Source organism: Coenobita brevimanus, chromosome 69 (assembly GCF_032717465.1).
Source record: "Coenobita brevimanus isolate Jiangsu-jjx chromosome 69, ASM3271746v2, whole genome shotgun sequence".
Classification (NCBI taxonomy): domain Eukaryota; kingdom Metazoa; phylum Arthropoda; class Malacostraca; order Decapoda; family Coenobitidae; genus Coenobita; species Coenobita brevimanus.
This window is the reverse complement of record NC_137022.1, coordinates 7,990,784-8,008,861: the sequence shown is the minus strand read 5'-3', so window position 1 is coordinate 8,008,861 and position 18,078 is coordinate 7,990,784. Positions and strand designations below refer to the sequence as shown.

Below are 18,078 nucleotides of genomic sequence, written 5' to 3'. Positions count from 1 at the left end.
ACAACCTCGAGCAGTACTAACAGGGATACTTACAAACCCACATCACCGTTAGGGAGGGAAGTATGGATGACTCCTGAATGATACTGAAGTGAATGTGCATATAACTTTTAATCTAATACAATGTCATGATATACCCCTGGGGGTAGGGTTTTTTTTTCAAGAATACTCCCCTAGTATCCCTACTTGTCGTAAAAGGCGACTAAAAGGGTTGGCGGAGGGTTAGTGCCCCTCCCCGGAAAACAACTAACTAAAAAAAACAAACAATAAGCCTCGGACAAGGACTGACCAAACGATGACGACCAAGGACTGGACAAAGGACATGGTTATCGGAACGTGGAATGTAAGGGTAGCGAATGATGAGGTGAAAGAGAGAGAGATTGTCCAGGTGCTTGAGGGTGCGAAAGTGGATGTATGTGGAATAACTGAAACAAAATGGAGAGGAGAAAGTGTGAGAGAATGGGAGTATGGATGGGGTATATGTGCAGGAGTAGGTGAGAATGAGAGGGCAAAGGAAGGAGTATGTATAGTTGTTAGTAAAAGATGGAAGAGGAGCATAAGACAGTATGGATCAGTTGGGTCAAGGATTGTGTGGGTAAAGTTGAAAGGTGGAATACAAATGTGGGCGATTGTGTGTGTGTATGCGCCAACGCAAGATCGTGCAAGCAGAGTGAGAGAAGAGTTCTGGACAAATATAGAAGTGTGCATGGAAAAGTTTGGAAGGAATGAGAGAGTGTTTTTGATTGGTGATATGAATGGTAAAGTTGGGAATGTGAAGGTGGATGGAATAGTTGGTGAGTGGGGTGTGCCTGCTGAGATAGATGAGAATGGGAGTGCGTTAGTGGACATTTGTGCTGGGAGGGGGTTGGTGATAGCCAATACCCTCTTCAGGCATAAAATGATCCACAGGTATACATGGCGAGTGATGAGAAGGGTGTGTGGTGAACTGAATGAAAGGAAGGCAATGATTGATTATGTGTGTGTGGATGAAAGGATGCGAAGATGTGTAATGGATGCAAGAGTTTATAGAGGTTGGGGGAGTGGACTTTCTGACCACTACTTGGTGGTGGCCAGAATTAGAATTCAAGTAAGATGGAGGAATAGAAGAAGGGAAAGACGAGAGGAAGGAGTAGTTGCAAGGAGAGTGGAAAGGTTACAAGAGGATGAGAAAAAGGCAGAGTATAAGAGAGAAGTGGAGGAATGATTGGGCAAATATGAATTGGAGCAGATGGGAGACGTGGAAGGTGTGTGAAGGATATTTACAGAAGAAATATGTGCAGCATGTGATGTGGTGTGTGGAAGGAAGAGAAGACGAAGGGGGGTGCAAGGAACAGTGTGGTGGACTGAAGAGGTGAAACAGACTGTGGCACAAAAGAAGAAAGCATACAATGAATGGATGAGGAATAGGGGCGTGGAAGAAGTTGAGAGGCGGAAGAGAGAGTTATATGTAGAAAGAAAGAGAGAGGTGAAAAGATTAGTAAGAGAGAGTAAGAAGAGAGTGGATGAGGAATTTGGAAGGAATTTGAGTGTAAAGTGGAGGGACTGTAAGAAAATGTTCTGGAAGGAGGTGAAAAGAATAAGACAGGGTAGAAGTGAAGTTAGCAGGGGAGTGAAAGATAAAAATGGTAGATTACTAGTGGAGAAGGGAGAAAAAGTGAGGAGATGGAGAGAACACTTTAAGGAATTGTTGAACGTAGAGGATGGAAGTAATGCGAGTATAAGTGGCTGGGAAATGGCTGGGAGAAGGAGGGAGGTGAGAAGACAGGAAGAAATCAGTAGGATAGAAGTTGTGGAAGCAATGAAGAAAGTTAAATCGGGGAAAGCCCCAGGAATTGATGGAGTGTGTGGTGAAATGCTGAAGCATGGGGGAGAGATAGTAGTAGAATGGATGTGGAAGATGTGCAGATTGGCCTGGGAGGAAGGTAGAGTCCCGGAGGATTGGAAGTCAGGTATAATTATTCTCTTGTACAAAGGAAAAGGGGAAAAAGAAGTGTGTGGTAATCATAGGGGCATTTGTCTTCCTAGTATAATAGGAAAAGTGTATGGTAGGATACTTATTGACAGAGTTAGAGAAAGAACAAAGAAATTAGTTGGAAAAGAACAGGGAGGCTTTTGGAAGGGAAGAGGTTGTGTAGATCAGATATTCATTCTTAGACCTTTAGTGGAAAAGTTTCTAGGGAAGGGAAAGAAGTTGTATGCGGCTTTCATGGATTTGGAGAAAGCATATGACAGGGTAGATAGACAAGGATTGTGGAAAGTGTTAAGAATATATGGAGTAGATGGGAAGTTGCTGAATGCTGTGAAGAGTATGTACGATGGTGCGAAGGCTGCAGTGCATGTGGATGGTGAACTAAGTGAATTTTTCTCTTTGAAGGTTGGGTTGAAACAGGGATGTGTCATGTCTCCATGGTTGTTCAATCTGTACATGGATGGGGTAATAAAAGAGGTACAAGGTAGGGTAGTGGATGTTGGAGTGGCCCTGGTGAGAGAGGATAGTGTTTGGAAACTCCCTGTACATTTGTTTGCAGATGATACTGTGTTGTTGAGTGAAGACGAAGGGGAGCTGCAAGGCTTGGTGGATGAGTTTGGGAGAGTGTGTAAGAAACGGAATCTAAAAGTGAATGTAGGGAAGAGTAAAGTGATGGTCTTTGAGAGAGGTGAAGTCAGTGAATGTACAGCGAGGTTGGATGGTGAGGAATTGGAAAATGTGAGTACATTTAAGTACTTGGGTAGTGTGATGAGTAAGGACGGAGGTTTGGAGGGTGAAGTGCTTGAAAGGGTACAGCAGGGAAGAAAGGTTGCTGGTTCTTTGAAAGCAGTGATAAGAAACAGGGAAGTGAGCATGGAAGTGAAAAAGTTACTACATGACAGTATTGTGATACCAACTCTAACGTACGGAAGTGAAGCTTGGACGTTGTTGGAAGGACACAAGTCAAGAGTGAGAGCAGTGGAAATGAGTTATTTAAGAGGAGCCTGTGGAGTCACATGGAGAGACAGGCTGACGAATGAGGATATAAAGGAGCGTTGTGGTGTTGATGTGGATGTGGTAGGAAGCGTTATGAGGAACACACTGAGGTGGTATTGCCATGTGGAGAGGATGGAGGGTGAAAGACTGACGAAGAGAGTGTATGTGAGTGAGGTGGAGGGGGGAAGAGGGAGGGGGAGGCCGAGGATGAGATGGAGGGATGGGGTGTAGAGGTATATGAGAAAGGGGTGTGTGAGTTGGGAGCAGGGCAGTGAAATGGCGGGGGGACAGGGCTACTTGGAGGCGATTTGTTTGTGGCCACCCCAAACGGGATTGAGGCGTCTGGCAATAGATAGATAGACAATGTCATGATCGCTCGTGAATGACTGCTGAACCGCCATGACTTTCCAACACCAATTATGTCTCCTTCATCATGACTACAGCATCATCTTAAGCCCCAACCTTCCTGCGTGAAGGGAAGGAACTCAGAAATATTAACGGGAAAGCACAAACGTGGAACTATCAACAGAGTGATCGGTAATTACGGGCCGCACATCCATCGACTCATTACCTCAAAACTGAAATTCTCAGATCGATTTTACGAGGGAAACGAGCCACAGCAAACTGCCCTGCTGTGAGATGGAGCCCCTTAAAAAAAAAAAAAGAAAAAAGAAAAAAGGAAAGAAAGAGTGAAAAAGTGATGTAGCCCTTGTCATTAGTATCTCCGTACCTACCCCATCCAGTCACTTCCGCCGTTCGCTCTAAAAAATTTATTGCCAATGCAAAACCCCGTGAGAGAGTCTTTGTTAAATGGGACACAGAGGAGAGCAAACATTAACACTCCCACTTGTCTTTTCGCGTCCATGTATGACGGAAAATTACAGCTGTGGTGTCTTTTTTATGAGTCGAAGATAAGGAAATGAAGAATGTTCCCTCACCCACCAGTTCTTGCATCCGAGGCCAGCAAGACAAAGTAAAATGGTGACCACGAAACACCGTAAATTCTCATGTAAATATCACAGGATTGAGAGCTATGTAAAGGTGTGTCACAGATATAAAGGTGTGACACTGATATAAATGTGACACTGATACAAAGGTGTGACGCTGATATAAAGATGTGACACTGATATAAAGGTGTGACACTAAAATAAATGTGTGACACTGATATAAAGGGTTGACTCTGATATAAAAGTTTGACTCTGATAGAAAGGTGTGGCACTAATCTCGTAAGGATGCTGAGGTCATCGCTGTGTTCTCCTTGATCTGGATTGAAGGAAAATACTTACAGTAGCTTTTGCGATAGCCAGTTGAGGATGAGGTGAACACATAACGAAGGCACTTTTATATGTTGTTACTGTATCGTAGTCTCCCATATTCCTTGGTAATTAGTTCCTGTTTACAATACCCCTGAAGAAATGTTTTGCGTAATTAACTGGCCATTTTGTGCCCATTACTATCTATCTATCTATCTATCTATAACCAGACGCCTTAATCCCGTATGGGGTGGCCACAAACAACTCGCCTCCACGTCGCCCTGCTATTTCGCTGCCCTTCCGCCCCCTCACATCCCCTACTCTCCACTCCATCCCTCCATCACGTCCTTGGTCTCCCATTTGCTCTCCCCCCCTCCACCTCACTCACAAACACTCTCCTCGTTCGTCTCTCTCTCTCTCTCTCTCTCTCTCTCTCTCTCTCTCTCTCTCTCTCTCTCTCTCTCTCTCTCTCCGCATGGCCAAACCACCTCAGTGTATAATTTTCTCCTACCCATATAAAAGAAATCAGACTAAAATTAATGTTTGTAATAGCTGTGTTGTGGAATGGAACCTTAGATAGTACACTACACTGCTTTATCATGTCAACCACCTGCTGAAGATTGTACTTTTCCTGTCTTTACTAATTTTCCTTGTTGGCCATCAATTTCTTTCAAATCATTCTAAAGTACTTCTTTTCCTGAGGCCCTGTTACTCTTTTACTTCACCTTTATTGGTGTTGTCAGTGTGTGAATGCAGGCCTCTACAAATGCACATCTCTCTCTGCTCTCTAGCACGTAAACACCTCACAGTGCTGGGGCATGGGCAGTGTCGGGAGCGGTGGTGGTGACAATGTGGTGATTTCATGATTACGTACTCTAAAAATCCTTTACCTTAATGACTTTCGTTCGATTGGTAGGCGAAACGTCCACCTTTTTCCTTTAATTCTCGTCTTTACCTAAAACAATCAGAGACGTGTGACGTAATTCAGAGAACAGTGGCGCGTAATTTAAACATAGCAGTTGCGCGTAATTTAAACAGAGAAGTGGCGGGTAAATTAAACAGAGACGTGGCGCGAAATTTAAACAATGGGCTCCCGTAATCAAAGAGAAGATTGGAATTAAAATGATTGTCCTCGTGTACTCGATACTCATAAATACGAGCTGCTGCCTTCTAATTGTCTTCATCTCGTGGCATGTAAATTCACTGGCTGTGTGTGTGTGTGTGTGTGTGTGTGTGTGTGTGTGTGTGTGTGTGTCAGAAACTAGGGACAGACAGGACTTTGTAAATACTGACAGTCTGTTTTAAATGACCATCACGTATTCGACAACCATTTAAATCATGCATTCTTGTTCTTTTTCTTGCCAGGTAAAAGGATCAGGATGCTTGTGACGTGGGTAGCGTTGGTGCAGCTGGTGGTGACTGCATGGTTATACTCAAGATGGCGTCACAGCTACTGGGCCAGCAGAGGCGTTCCATCCCCATCCACTCTCCCCTTCATCGGCCACCTCCACCAGACCATGTCACCCTTGAAAAATCGCTGGATGTCCCTCGACAAAGTGAGACATTAACTAGAAGCACTTGGTATCTCTTCTCAGATGGGGTTATTTTGGCTTAAACCTCTCATAAACCACTGATAAGTAACCCCAAGCAGTCTAGCTGAGCAAACCCATCAACGACAGACAAGCAACCACCCTTATAGAGCCATCCTGTGTAGTGAACTGATATTACCCTCCAGCAGACAGACTCTCACCACAGCAAGGCACGGGGAAGAGCGTGGAGGTTTGGTTCTCGGATGGATGCCGCATTTGCGTTACTCCACCCAGTTAATAGGGGCACCATAGTAGACTTCACATCGCTCTGTTATGTGGTTATATGGTTATCACACAACACTGTAAATTGTTTCCTAGGATACAGGAAACGATTAGGCTTGTCACTCAGTGTAGAGCCACCTGGAGCGGAAAGAAGAGTAATAAAACGTGACACGAGTGAAGAATAAGAGAGAAGAACATACTCAGAAAAGAATGATAAAGTTGAAGGAAGAAGGAGGCAGCACAGTATCAAGTAGAGTAGACTGTACCACCAGTCGAGCAGGGCAGTATTCCCAAGGTGGGTGGAAAACTAATGACAGGGAGAGATGGAGCTCCAGTTTCATCAGCCCTTGGGACTAGTTCCCGACCATCCCCCTTTGCTGAACTTTTTCAGTGTTTCAGTAACACGGAGAGTAGGCCACCATGCTCTCTAATACAAACTTCTCTAACTGTCTACAACAAACTACATGCTCAGTGCACAGTACACTTCGTTTTCAAAATTAAAGGAAAAATGGTGCATTTAGAATTTGCCTCGGAGTCCCTCGGGGGGGGGGGTGGACCGCAAATTCCCCCACCGTCCGCCCCTCTCCCGATGACAACTCTATGAGTTGCCTTGAACCACTGTCTGACTCACTTCTTCGTTTCTGCAACATTTGCCGCCTTTCCTCTAACTTTCTCTTTGTTGAACATCATCTCTCCTTGTCTAAACTCACATTCTCTTTTTAACCCCTTAACCGAGGGGTTGTCAGATGTGCACCGTGCCCGTCTCGTGGGGATAATCTAGCTCCGACTGACTTTTAAAAAATATTTGCCAAAAATCAGGTATTAGTCCTAGGATATTATAATTAAATAAGCTTATGGCACATACCTTCAGCTTTCTCCTAGAATGTTTGTTGAGCCTTCGTCTACTACTGTAGGACTTGTGGAGACTTCTGCAGTTGGGTAATCAAGTCTCCACTTTACACTTCCCGATACCCTGTAATATGGTTACCATTGCCTGATATTATCACTACAAACACTATTCTTTGAATTTCAAGTAGTTTGGAACCCATACTCCAAAAAAAAAAACACTGTGAGAGCAATGTAAATTACGAGCGCATACGAGCTCTCCACCCATGCTCGTTCCCCCCTGGTATTCTGAGGCGGAGCTGTCATTTATTATTTATAAACACACTCACACTTTATATTCCTAGTACTTTATTACACTTATTTATATATACAATATTTATCCATAAGTTTCCTTCACTACTAGTAGTTTATTTTCACTCCAGGCATTCACTTTCTCGCTCAGTAAACTAGCATAGAGAGCGAAGGTTTCACTTTCACTGTCAATACTCCAAGTATTTATACTCATATTCTTATATTAGTAATTATTTATATTTCTCTTTACATATGCTATTTTCATTTACATTATTTAAATTTCTATGGTATTTACACTGTTATGCACTGTCACTTGCAGTAACTAAGGGTTCCTTTCCCTTGGAGCCAGGACAAACTTGGGACACTGAAGCACTCGTACTGGGAGTTTCTGTCACCATTTCCTCCACTGGCTCATCACACGATTCAGCAGAAAGATCATAGTCACTGTCCATCATTATCATGGATAAATTAGCCAGTGCACGTTCCACAGCAGAGTCACTTAGTCCTTTACCCCTTCCCACACGAGGTTTAGTAGGGGTAGAGGTCACAGGGCCCTTTGCAGTGGGCTCAGAAGCGGTGGAAATGGACAGGTGCGAATCCGACACGGGTTCACCTCAAAAGACGACAGTAAACTGAATGATGTAGCGTATTATGGGCAAGGAAGAATTTACAATGTCAGCATGGTGACAGCTGCTAAGTTATATGCTGTGAAATGATTGGCAGGAAATCTAGATAATGCATAATAATTAGGTAGTTCAATGTGAATGTAAATATCACTTAGGCTTCTCCCTTCCTTTCTTATATATAATTTTATTACGAGAATTGGTCATACGGCACATTTCAAGGGGAAATAAACAAGGAAAATTGGCGAACGAGAGCACTTGGGGTGTTGCCAGGTGCTAATTAGTCCATTCCAGGTGTATGGCAATATCAATTACCATCTCACTTTTCTATATATATTATATTTTTTAAGAATAGGGCATAGGGCACATTTCAATGGATGAAATGATTGGAAAAATCCGGGCAGGATTTGCATAGCATGGCGCGGCTGGGCAGGCGGGAGGAGAGGGTAATGGAGGGGAGGTAAGGAGGGGAGTCAAGGACAGGGGAAAAATGACTAAATTTTCAACAATGGATGGGAGTACAGATGACATTAGCAGTGCTGACTATAGCAGGACACTGGCAGTACTGACAGATGATACACGTCACCACTTGAAAGCCTTGGCGAATTCAAAATAACACAGAATCACAAAAGTGGCACCCCGGCGTATGATCCCTTGCACCCGAGCGTCACAAAAGTGACGCCCCGCGGTAAAGGGGTTAACCGAGACTCAGCCGTCTGAGGCAACTGACAGCAAACCCTTTTCTGTATCCTCCTGCTTTCTCTATACTCATTTCAAAGCCAAAGGTGGCTGTAGTACATATGTACGGAACACTGATCTTGCTCCCATGTTCCTGAACTTCATTCTTGTGAATTCTCTACACCCTGGCTTCGGCTTTCCTGCCATTCTCTGACTGAATATAGCTGTGCTGTTTACTTATCCCCTAATTTTACTGACTATCAAAAAATCATCGACTATCTTACTTCTACGATGGAACACATTCTATCCATTTCTCCTTCCCCTACTGAAATCTCCATTCTAGGAGATTTCAATGTTCACCACCATCTTTGGCTCTCTTCTCCTTTCACTGATCCACCTGGTGAACAAGTCTACAACTTTTCTATCCTTAATGACCTAGAGCAGCTGGTACAGCATCCTACCCATATCCTTGACTGCCTTGGAGAGAGCTCTAACATACTTGACCTCTTCCTTACAACTACTCCTTCTGCTTGCACTGTTAATCTTTTCTCTCCATTGGGCTCCTCCGATCACAACCTTATTACGTTAACCTGTCCTATCGCTCCGGTACAGCCTGTGGACCCTCCACAGAAATGGCGACTGTGGCACTTTGGAGCTGCAGATTGGGAGACCCTCAGGCAGTACTTCTTTGATTTTCCCTGGAATGATTATTGTTTCCATGGCCGGGAGCCATCTGAGTGTGCCTCGCGCATTACGGAGGGTATTCTCTCGGGCATGGAAGCATACATTCCTTTCTTGTATCCTCTGAGTAATGCAAGAAAGCCTTGGTTTAATCGAGCTTGTTATAATGGTGTCCGCAACAAGGAGAGGGTCTATAAAAGGTACCAGCACCAACCCACTCCTGCATCAGATCTTTTTTATGTTTCTGCCCAGAATTATGCTACATCTGTTCTTCGCTCTGCTAAAAATAATTTCATCTGCACTAAATGCTCTCAACTCTCCAACTTGAATTCTTCCCACTTCTTCTGGCACCTTGCCAAAAACCCTTCTAGTATCTTTACTTCATCATCCTTCTCTCCTCTTTTCTACTCTGATGGCTCTGTAGCTATTTCTTCTACTGATAAAGCAGATCTCTTTGCTCAGACTTTCTCTTCCAGTTCCACCTTACATGATTCCGGTGCTGTTCCTCCATCACTTCTCCCTTCTGACTTCCTCATGGCTGACATTAAAAAATTTCTTCAGCTGATGTATTTTCTGCCATGAGTGGCCTCAGTACTAACAAGGCATATGGGCCTGATTGAGTCCCTCCTGTTGTGCTTACACCCTGCCTAGGTAAACTTTTTTGCCTTTGTCTTTCAGCTTGTACCTGTCCTTCTTGCTGGAAATTTGTTCTCATTCAGCCATTCTCAAAGAAGGGTGACCATTCCCGACCCTCTAACTATCGTCCAATTGTTTTAACATCCTGTGTCTAAAAAGTTTTTGACTCTATTCTTAACAGAATAATATTAAAGCACCTTTCTTATCACAACCTCCTTTCTGATCGTCAGTATGGGTTCTGTCAGGGGCGCTCCACTGGCGATCTTCTCACCTACCTTTCAGACTCTTGCTCATCCTCCTTTTGGGACTTTGGTGAAACCTTTGCCATTGCACTTGATATCTCACATGATTTCGATCAAGTCTGGCACAAATCTTTAACTTTCAAACTGCCCACTTACGGTTTCTTTTCTTCTATCTGTGCCTTCATTTACAGCTTCCTTTCTGGTCGTTCTATAGCCGCTGTTGTAGATGGCCATCATTCTTCTCCTAGATCTATTAACAGTTGTGTTCCTCAGGGGTCTGTCCTATCACCAACTCTCTTCCTTTTATTCATCATTGATCTTCTAAGCTGGACATCTAACCCTATCCACTTGCATGCTGATGTTTCCACCCTTCACCTTTCCATTTGGTTGCCACAACATCCATTCCAGTAGTAACTTCAACAAACAAGGGATGAGGCAATGGCACTCCTAATGTCTGACCTGGCTCATATCTCTGACTGGGGTAAAAATAATCTTGTTTTTTTTTTTTTTATGCATTTAAGACTCAATTTTTACACCTATCAACCCGACAGAATCTCCCACAGGAGTACCCACTAAACGTTAATAGTATCCAACTCAATCCAGCATCATCCTTGAAAGTGCTTGGGGTTTCATTCACTCAGGATTTATCTTGGAAAGATCATACTACATCTCTGGTAAAATCTGCTTCCAAGAGATTAGGTGTGCTAAGCCGACTCCATATCTTCTTTACCCCTGCACAGTTGTTGACTTTATACATGGGATTTATTCTCCCCTGAATGGAGTACAACTCTCATGTGTGGGGAGGCTCCCCACATGCAGCTCTTCTTAACCTGCCGCGTGCCAGTGCCATTTGAAAATGGTCTGACATAATTCCACGGCCAGTGCAAGTGCCATTTTAAAACGGTTTGACATAATTCCGCAGCCAGTGCTAGTGCCATTTTAATACTGTCTAAAATAAAGAACTTCACTGTGACCGCATTTTTAAAGATTCGTGGGTAAAAATTGGCAGGCATGTAAGGTAACTGTTCTTCTACCATCCCTCAGGCTGTCATGGCCATACACTCACTCGCTCCCCCTCTCATGCTCGCTCTGCCTCACTCTGTCTGTGTGCCTCACCCAGTGCTGTACATAGTGAAGGCATTTTGTAAATATTTTCTTGTAAGTGTAAGGACTATATAGTGAAGTCAAGTTGTAAATAACTTCTTGTAAGTGCCAGGACTACACATAATGAAGTCAGGTTGTACCTATCTTCAGGTAAGTGTAAGATAATGTATTCACAGTGAGAAAGACACTCAAATTGTGCTTGATGCTGAAGTAATAAATAATCAGAAAAATGTACTGAACATTGCTAACCATCCCAGCATAAATACCTGAGTATACCTTACATAGAAAACTGCTTTCTCTCACATATGTGGTAAGCGTGAGAGAACATCTATACTGTACACGAGTATGCAGGACTCAATAAAACTCATTTCCGAGCCTTAGTGATCATTTTAATGGCGAAATTCGTTATTTGCACATCAAAATAAATCATTTTAGCCCCCCCAAAAAAGATCGAAAAATGGCCGGCACTGGGGTGACCCATAGGGCTAAAAATAGCCGGCATGCAGCGGGTAAATAGAGTGGAGTCAAAGGCTTTTCGTCTCATTGAAACTGCTCCTCTTACTGGCTCCCTTCAACCTCTGTCTCTTTGTGACAATGTAGCCTCATTATCTCTTTTCTATCGCTACTTCCATGGTCATTGCAATTCTGAAATGTCTGCTTCCATCCCTCCACCTCTACAACGGGTGCTAAGCACCCGTCTAGCAATAAACTTTCATCTCTTTTCTGTCCAACTCTCTAATGCAAGAGTTAACTGTTACTCTAAATCCTTCATTTATGCAACAGGTCATCTCTGGAACTGTCTCCCTCTGTCTATATTTCCTACTTCCTATGATCTCCAGTCTTTCAAACGCAGTGTGTCCAGGCATCTTGAAATGAACAGATCTTGAATTTGGCTCTCTTTTGTATTGTTTTTGTTTTTTTTCTTAGGAAGAAGTGTTTTGGGGGTTCGTAGCCTTTGGTTTGTTCATCCTCGCATAAAAGAAAAAGAAAGTGAGTGGATGATAGCTGCCACCACATATCAACAGCCTCTCTGTCTTGAATACCATATACTGCCACACAACACTTGAGTGTCCCCATATTAACCTGCCGCGTCCCGGCAGATTTTTCACCACTGACCCCTCCCAATCCCGGCAGATTTTCATTTTTTTTTTTCTGGTAAAACCTCCGCTTTTTATGAGAAACATCGAAAATTCAGAGAGAAAGTGCTCAGCTGAGATTAGAAATACCAAATACAGGTAACCGTACCCCCACCTTGATACCATGTTCTCTCAGGCCAGGCTCCAGAAAAGACATTTTCTTGGGAGGGGCAACTATTTCAAACCACTCATTATACATAAATATTTATTTTTTGGTACGAATTTGTGTGTAATACAAGAGTATATTGGTTTTCAAACAATAAAATAGGCGATATAAGAGTTTTTCACTCACCAAAAACATCAACATATGGCACTTTCCTTTACGACATTACCATCTCATCACTTCTGCTTGCTTCTTCCTCTGGCTTCTTTCTTCCTTTGTGCTCCACCTCAGGAATCACTTTTGCCTTCAATTTCGTCATTGGAGAGACTGTGATGCGACATGTCTATACTTGCCAGATCTCGGCTAACAGGTGAGTTGCCGAGAAAATGGTGGCATGCTAGGGGGAGGAGGGGTCAGGTGGGGCCAGGCATTATCCCCACCCGTCGTTGGGTAGAGGGAGGTCTCCCAAATCACCCATGAAACTTGAAAAATGTGCAAATGACGGACCTCGCAATTGAAAAATATATGGATAAGTTGTCGGGTGTCACCGTGACAAAACGTGGCAAAGTATCCATAAGTTGTCGAGATGCCTCTAGTCAAGACACAGAGGAAAGACATGGCAGTATAAAAGGATCACAAATTTAATTCGCTGAAGTGTGTGTGTGTGTGTGTGTGTGTGTGTGTGTGTAGATAATAATCATAGCAAGGAGTTGGGACTGTAGTTGTAGACTGGCAAGACACTTTTGTCACCAGTAGTGTGGGCTGCTGCCAATATAAAGTCTTCTTGCATTGGATAGCTCGTTGTGGCTTTTATATTGAGTAAGATGTTTCTCTGTCTTCCTTGCCCCCCAGTCTATCTTGTATCGTAAGTGAAGGTGAGGTACAAACACTCTGGGGTTAAGAGGTTTTTATTGTGATACAGGTATGTGATGGAAAGAGTGACGTGACCCACGTATTGTCAGTGTGACGGTGAACCTCCAACTCTACCCTATCTCCTAAGCTTCCTTCTCTCCTCACTCCAATCCCCTTCTGCCTTCTCTGGTTCTCTCTGGCTCTCTGACTCTCACCTCAGATTTCCCGGGATATATGACTGGCTAGTTTCCGGCTGGGTGATGTGTGTGTGTATGTATGTATGTGTGTAATGTCTGGTACATTTTCATCACGTGAACTAACTGGTTTTCATCAGTTAACCCATGTCTTGATATATCACAAAATTCTTGACCATCTGGTATGTGTTTGTCATACATTATGTGCTTGCATTCTGGGCTAAGGGATGTGTATGTCTCTTCCTGAACACCAGACATAAAATTCAACTGCGCAGTTGCACTTCTGCAACCTCTGACCCTTAACTTTTGCGACCTCAATTCCGCAATAAACTTGGAATGTGCAGTTCCATTACCTCAATAGCACAACCGCAATCCAGTTTCACAATTTTCAATTAAAGCACACAAACAGGGGGAAAATCGATTGCTAATGTTCTAAATGATTGTATTTATAACCTACTTATGACATTTATATATTTTAAAATTGTTGCAAATACTTTAGTGTATATACTGAAAACTTACCCATTACAATTATCTTCTTCAGAACTGTAATTTTGTAAGATACTGACGTATACTCAGGTGTATATCCATCACTATTTATTTTGTAACAGAGTTTGGGCATACCGTGAAAATCTCTACTAATATTATAATAATATCCTTTATTACAAAAAATAATGATATAATGAAAAGAAATAGCCTTTGTGCCACTCGGGAAAATCATCTGACCAGCAACAGAATTCAATCCATGGAATTTAAATAGATAATTCATAGAAATGAGCTTACTCTTTCAAATAATAACTTAGTACGATCATTGAAAAAAAAAAAGTATTTTCAGTGATCACCATTACATTAGCCCATAAGATCATCTGTCAAATTGAAAAAAAAAAAAAAAAGTATTTTCAGTGTTCACCATTACATTAGCCCATAAGATCATCTGTCAAATTGAAAAAAAAAAAAAAAAGTATTTTCAGTGATCACCATTACATTAGCCCATAAGATCATCATGTCAAACTGTGGAACCATTGTGCATAGTTAGCTATACATGCCATAAAATTTACTACCACTCTGGCTTATAGTATATCGTATCGTATCGTATAAAATAATTTTTCCTGGTATTGCCCATCCCTACTGCTAACTGATGCAGTGAGGCCTAGCCCGTCTCCTCTGCTGGCCAGGAATCCTGTTCAAGCTTGATATTCATGAATCATGCTGTTGCCTGTATTAACCAACATCGACCGCCATGTGGGAGGTTGCGCACTGGATTGCAGTAGTGGAAGTATTTCTGCAATGCAATTCCACAAATTTTGGACGAGTTTGCCGCAATCGAAGTTCCACAACTGAAATCATGCGGTCCGCTATTGCGGAAATCGTGGATTGCAGAACTCATTGCGGAGGTGCCCAGCTCTGATTTACGGTTACCTCATTCCTTAATATCTCTTCTGTATCCTGCATGCTTTCAGTGACAGCATCTCAGTTCTGTCATGTCCTTCGTTCTATCGTCCTATTACAAAATGCATGTTTTATGATGCCTGTGTTAAGAAACTGTATTTAAAAGTGACAAGTTACAGGGGATTGTTTTAACTAAGAAAGAAGTTACTAATCACAGTTGCTTATGTCCAGAGACTGATCAAGATTTTTTTTTCTGATACCAGGGAAGCTTCTGGTGTATGGTATGTTATATAAATACTTTTGTGAGCTTAATCATACTTTCCAGGGGCTGAAACTATTTTATTTTTCTTCATTTCAGATGTACCACACCTACAAGAACAGTCCCTGCTTTGGCCTGTATGATGGCTTCAGTCCCGTGCTGATGGTGTGTGATCCAGACATAATCAAGAACATATTCGTAAAGGACTTGGATCACTTCGTGAACAGGGGTGCCTTTCGTGCAAACCAACCCGACAGCTACATGAGTGACATGCTGGGAAGTAAGAGAGATCAGGAATGGAAGGACTTGCGTGGTGTCCTGTCCCCGACATTCTCCACCGGGAAGATTCGAAGGATGTTCCCGCGTGTGTTTGATATTGCTGACACATTTGTATCTTCCTGCCTTAAAGATGCAGAAAAGAATCCGTCTGTTAACGTGAAGAACAAAGCTGGACGGTTCAGCATGGACACTATCGCATCTTGTTCCTTTGGCATCGAGTGTAACTCTCTCACACAGGAAAACCCTCTCTTCATCAAAAAAGCAGAAACTTTTTTGGCTGCAACGTCACTATTGGTATGGAGGTTTCTTGTGATGAGGAACTGGCCACGTCTGTTCAATGCTTTGGGCCTGAAGGAAGACTTAGAGGAGGTGGGGTTCTTCCGAAGTGTAGCAGAGGAGATCATCAGGACCCGACAAGCCGGCGAAAAGAGGGGGGACTTCCTTGACTTTTTACTTGAGGCACGGGTTGAAGACTCTGACACTTGCGCTAAGCATGGTGATTGATCTATGCCTTTTATTACTACACTATCTCTTTGCTATACCATATCTGTAAAAGTTTCATCTGCAGTGCAAGTGATGTAATTGGGAGTGCACTAGGACCATGAAAGTGATGCCCCAGGTTTGATTACCGGGCCAAATTTGTGATATTTCAGCAAGGTCTATTTTATCCTGTCCTATTCCTACTTAGAGCTGTAGTAGGGACCACATAGGGACCTGGATGGTAAATTTGACGACTGCGTTTCGATGTCTGGGGAACACTGGGACTTGATAAACCTGAATGACTTTGTTATTGGCCCTTCAGTTGCCAATAGTCATTACGCTTTCTTGTTCACACTAACTCGCCCAAGACAAACTCTGAATTCCCAAGTTTTTGCACACCTTTATCTTTCCCAAAATCGTTAATGGTTCTCTCTCTCTCTCTCTCTCTCTTACATCATGTCCAATATGCACACCTCTCTATTTTCTATCTATCTAGCTATTGCCAGACGCCTTAATCCCGTAAGGGGTAGCCACTAACAAATCGCCTCCAGGTAGCCCTTTCCCCTGCCATTTCGCTGCCCTCCCCCCAGCTCGCACCCCACACTCTCATATATCTCTCCACTCCATCCCAGCATCTCATTCTCGGCCGCCCCTCCCTCTCCCCCCGTCCACCTCACTCACACACATTCCCCTCATTAGTCCCTCGCTCTCCATCCTCCCGACATGGCCTTTTACCATACCAAATATTCCACCACAAAATAAAAGCGGAAAGGGATTTTTAATGGTTAATTTTCCACCCTGGGGAACAAAATACATCAGCTGTTAATAAGAAGCTTCAGATTAGGTCCGTAATTGCCTTCCAGTGGCAATATTGTCCATCTTGTCTGTCACCTTATGGAAGACAACTGCATTTCCTTCATCTCCATCTTCTTAAGTGCTTAAAGCAATGGTAAATCTTTGAAAGTTCTTAGAGGTGTTCCCAAATGCTGATTTAAGTCACATTCGTCAACAAAATTTTTTTTAATTAGTCAGGACAGCCTCAGGCACCATCAGCCAGCGTCACCACAAGAAATACAGCAATCAAAATAATCAGTTACTCGTGTGTGATAAAATACCTAATTACACAGGAATTTAGCCCAAATGATCCCTGCAAGTCACACTTGACATCAGTTCATACTGAGCCAGATCAATGTCAGGTCGTGTGTGTGTTGTCATGTGAGGTCAGGTACTGTTATATCTGTATACGCCCATACAGGTTGGTTTGGGACTATCTGAGACACACTTGATGTAAAAGGTTCTAATCACGTTCACTTCAGCAATATTAGGTTCATATAAGTTCTTATCAAGTTCGCTTCAGCAATTTTAGGTTCATTTAAGGTAATCGGGGGTCGATTTCGTCAGATCATATTCAGCTAAGTCCATCTAGGGCAGATTAAGTTCACTTAAATATCTCCACAGGTAATTAGTCTGTTCATGCGTCTGGGGCTGAGAGTGGCGGGTGTAAGTGTGAGAGGAGGGGGTAAGTGTGAGAGGCGGGTGTAAGTGTGAGAGGCGGGTGTAAGTGTATTGGTAGGTGGGAAAGCTATGAAAACCAGAGAGAGGGGAAGACTGGAATTTAACCAGGTGTTATCTGCAGAAGGTAACAGTTAGCAGAGAGTGTGTGAGTATGGAAGAGTTTGTGATAGGAGAAAATGAAGAGTAAATGTGAGAAAATAAAGAGAGAGAGAGAGAGAGAGAGAGAAAGAGAGAGCAAAACGATCCTGAGTAAGCAGTGATGGGGAAGATGGAGAAGTGAACAGTTTTACTTATGGTTCAGTGGACGCAACCGGAGATGGGACTGAGGCAGGAACTTGAAAGCAGGAGATGGATGGGAAGAATTACGATATTGTGAGGAAGAACAACAGCATAATGAGAAAGCATGTATACCTTACCCTCAGACACCTTCCATCTCATGCTGCAGGAATTAAGACAAGCTCGTTCGTAGTTTGAAAATAATACCTTTGGGCTCACAGATACACCAGAAAAAATACCAGTTAAACTATTTTGATCTTAGGATAATCTTAAAGTCAGTTTGGGGATAAATTTTAGCAAGATTTCGAAATAATGTCGTGCTAAATTTCATCCCCCATGATTGATTCCAAGACTATAGAAAGAAATTCATTCAAAATTGGTTTATATTTTGGTCTCGTCCACTGCCAGTCCTCACTGACAAAGTGATGGTGGCGCAGTGCATCCTGTTCCTGATGGCTGGCTACGACACCA

The 18,078-nt window shown here is 42.9% G+C and overlaps 1 protein-coding gene across 1 annotated transcript in view; it reads left to right on the top strand.

The window, feature by feature from the left end:
• The first annotated feature begins 5,594 nt into the window (after positions 1 to 5,594).
• The window catches only part of LOC145406130 (cytochrome P450 3A41-like), a 17,014-nt gene continuing 4,530 nt past the window's right edge, over positions 5,595 to 18,078 (top strand). The window contains exons 1-4 of the mRNA XM_080277330.1: positions 5,595 to 5,771; positions 13,242 to 13,262; positions 15,175 to 15,832; positions 18,016 to 18,078. The exon at positions 18,016 to 18,078 is cut by the window's right edge and continues 156 nt beyond it. Coding sequence (XP_080133456.1) covers positions 5,595 to 5,771; positions 13,242 to 13,262; positions 15,175 to 15,832; positions 18,016 to 18,078 — 919 coding nt within the window. The remainder of the gene's footprint in view (positions 5,772 to 13,241; positions 13,263 to 15,174; positions 15,833 to 18,015) is intronic.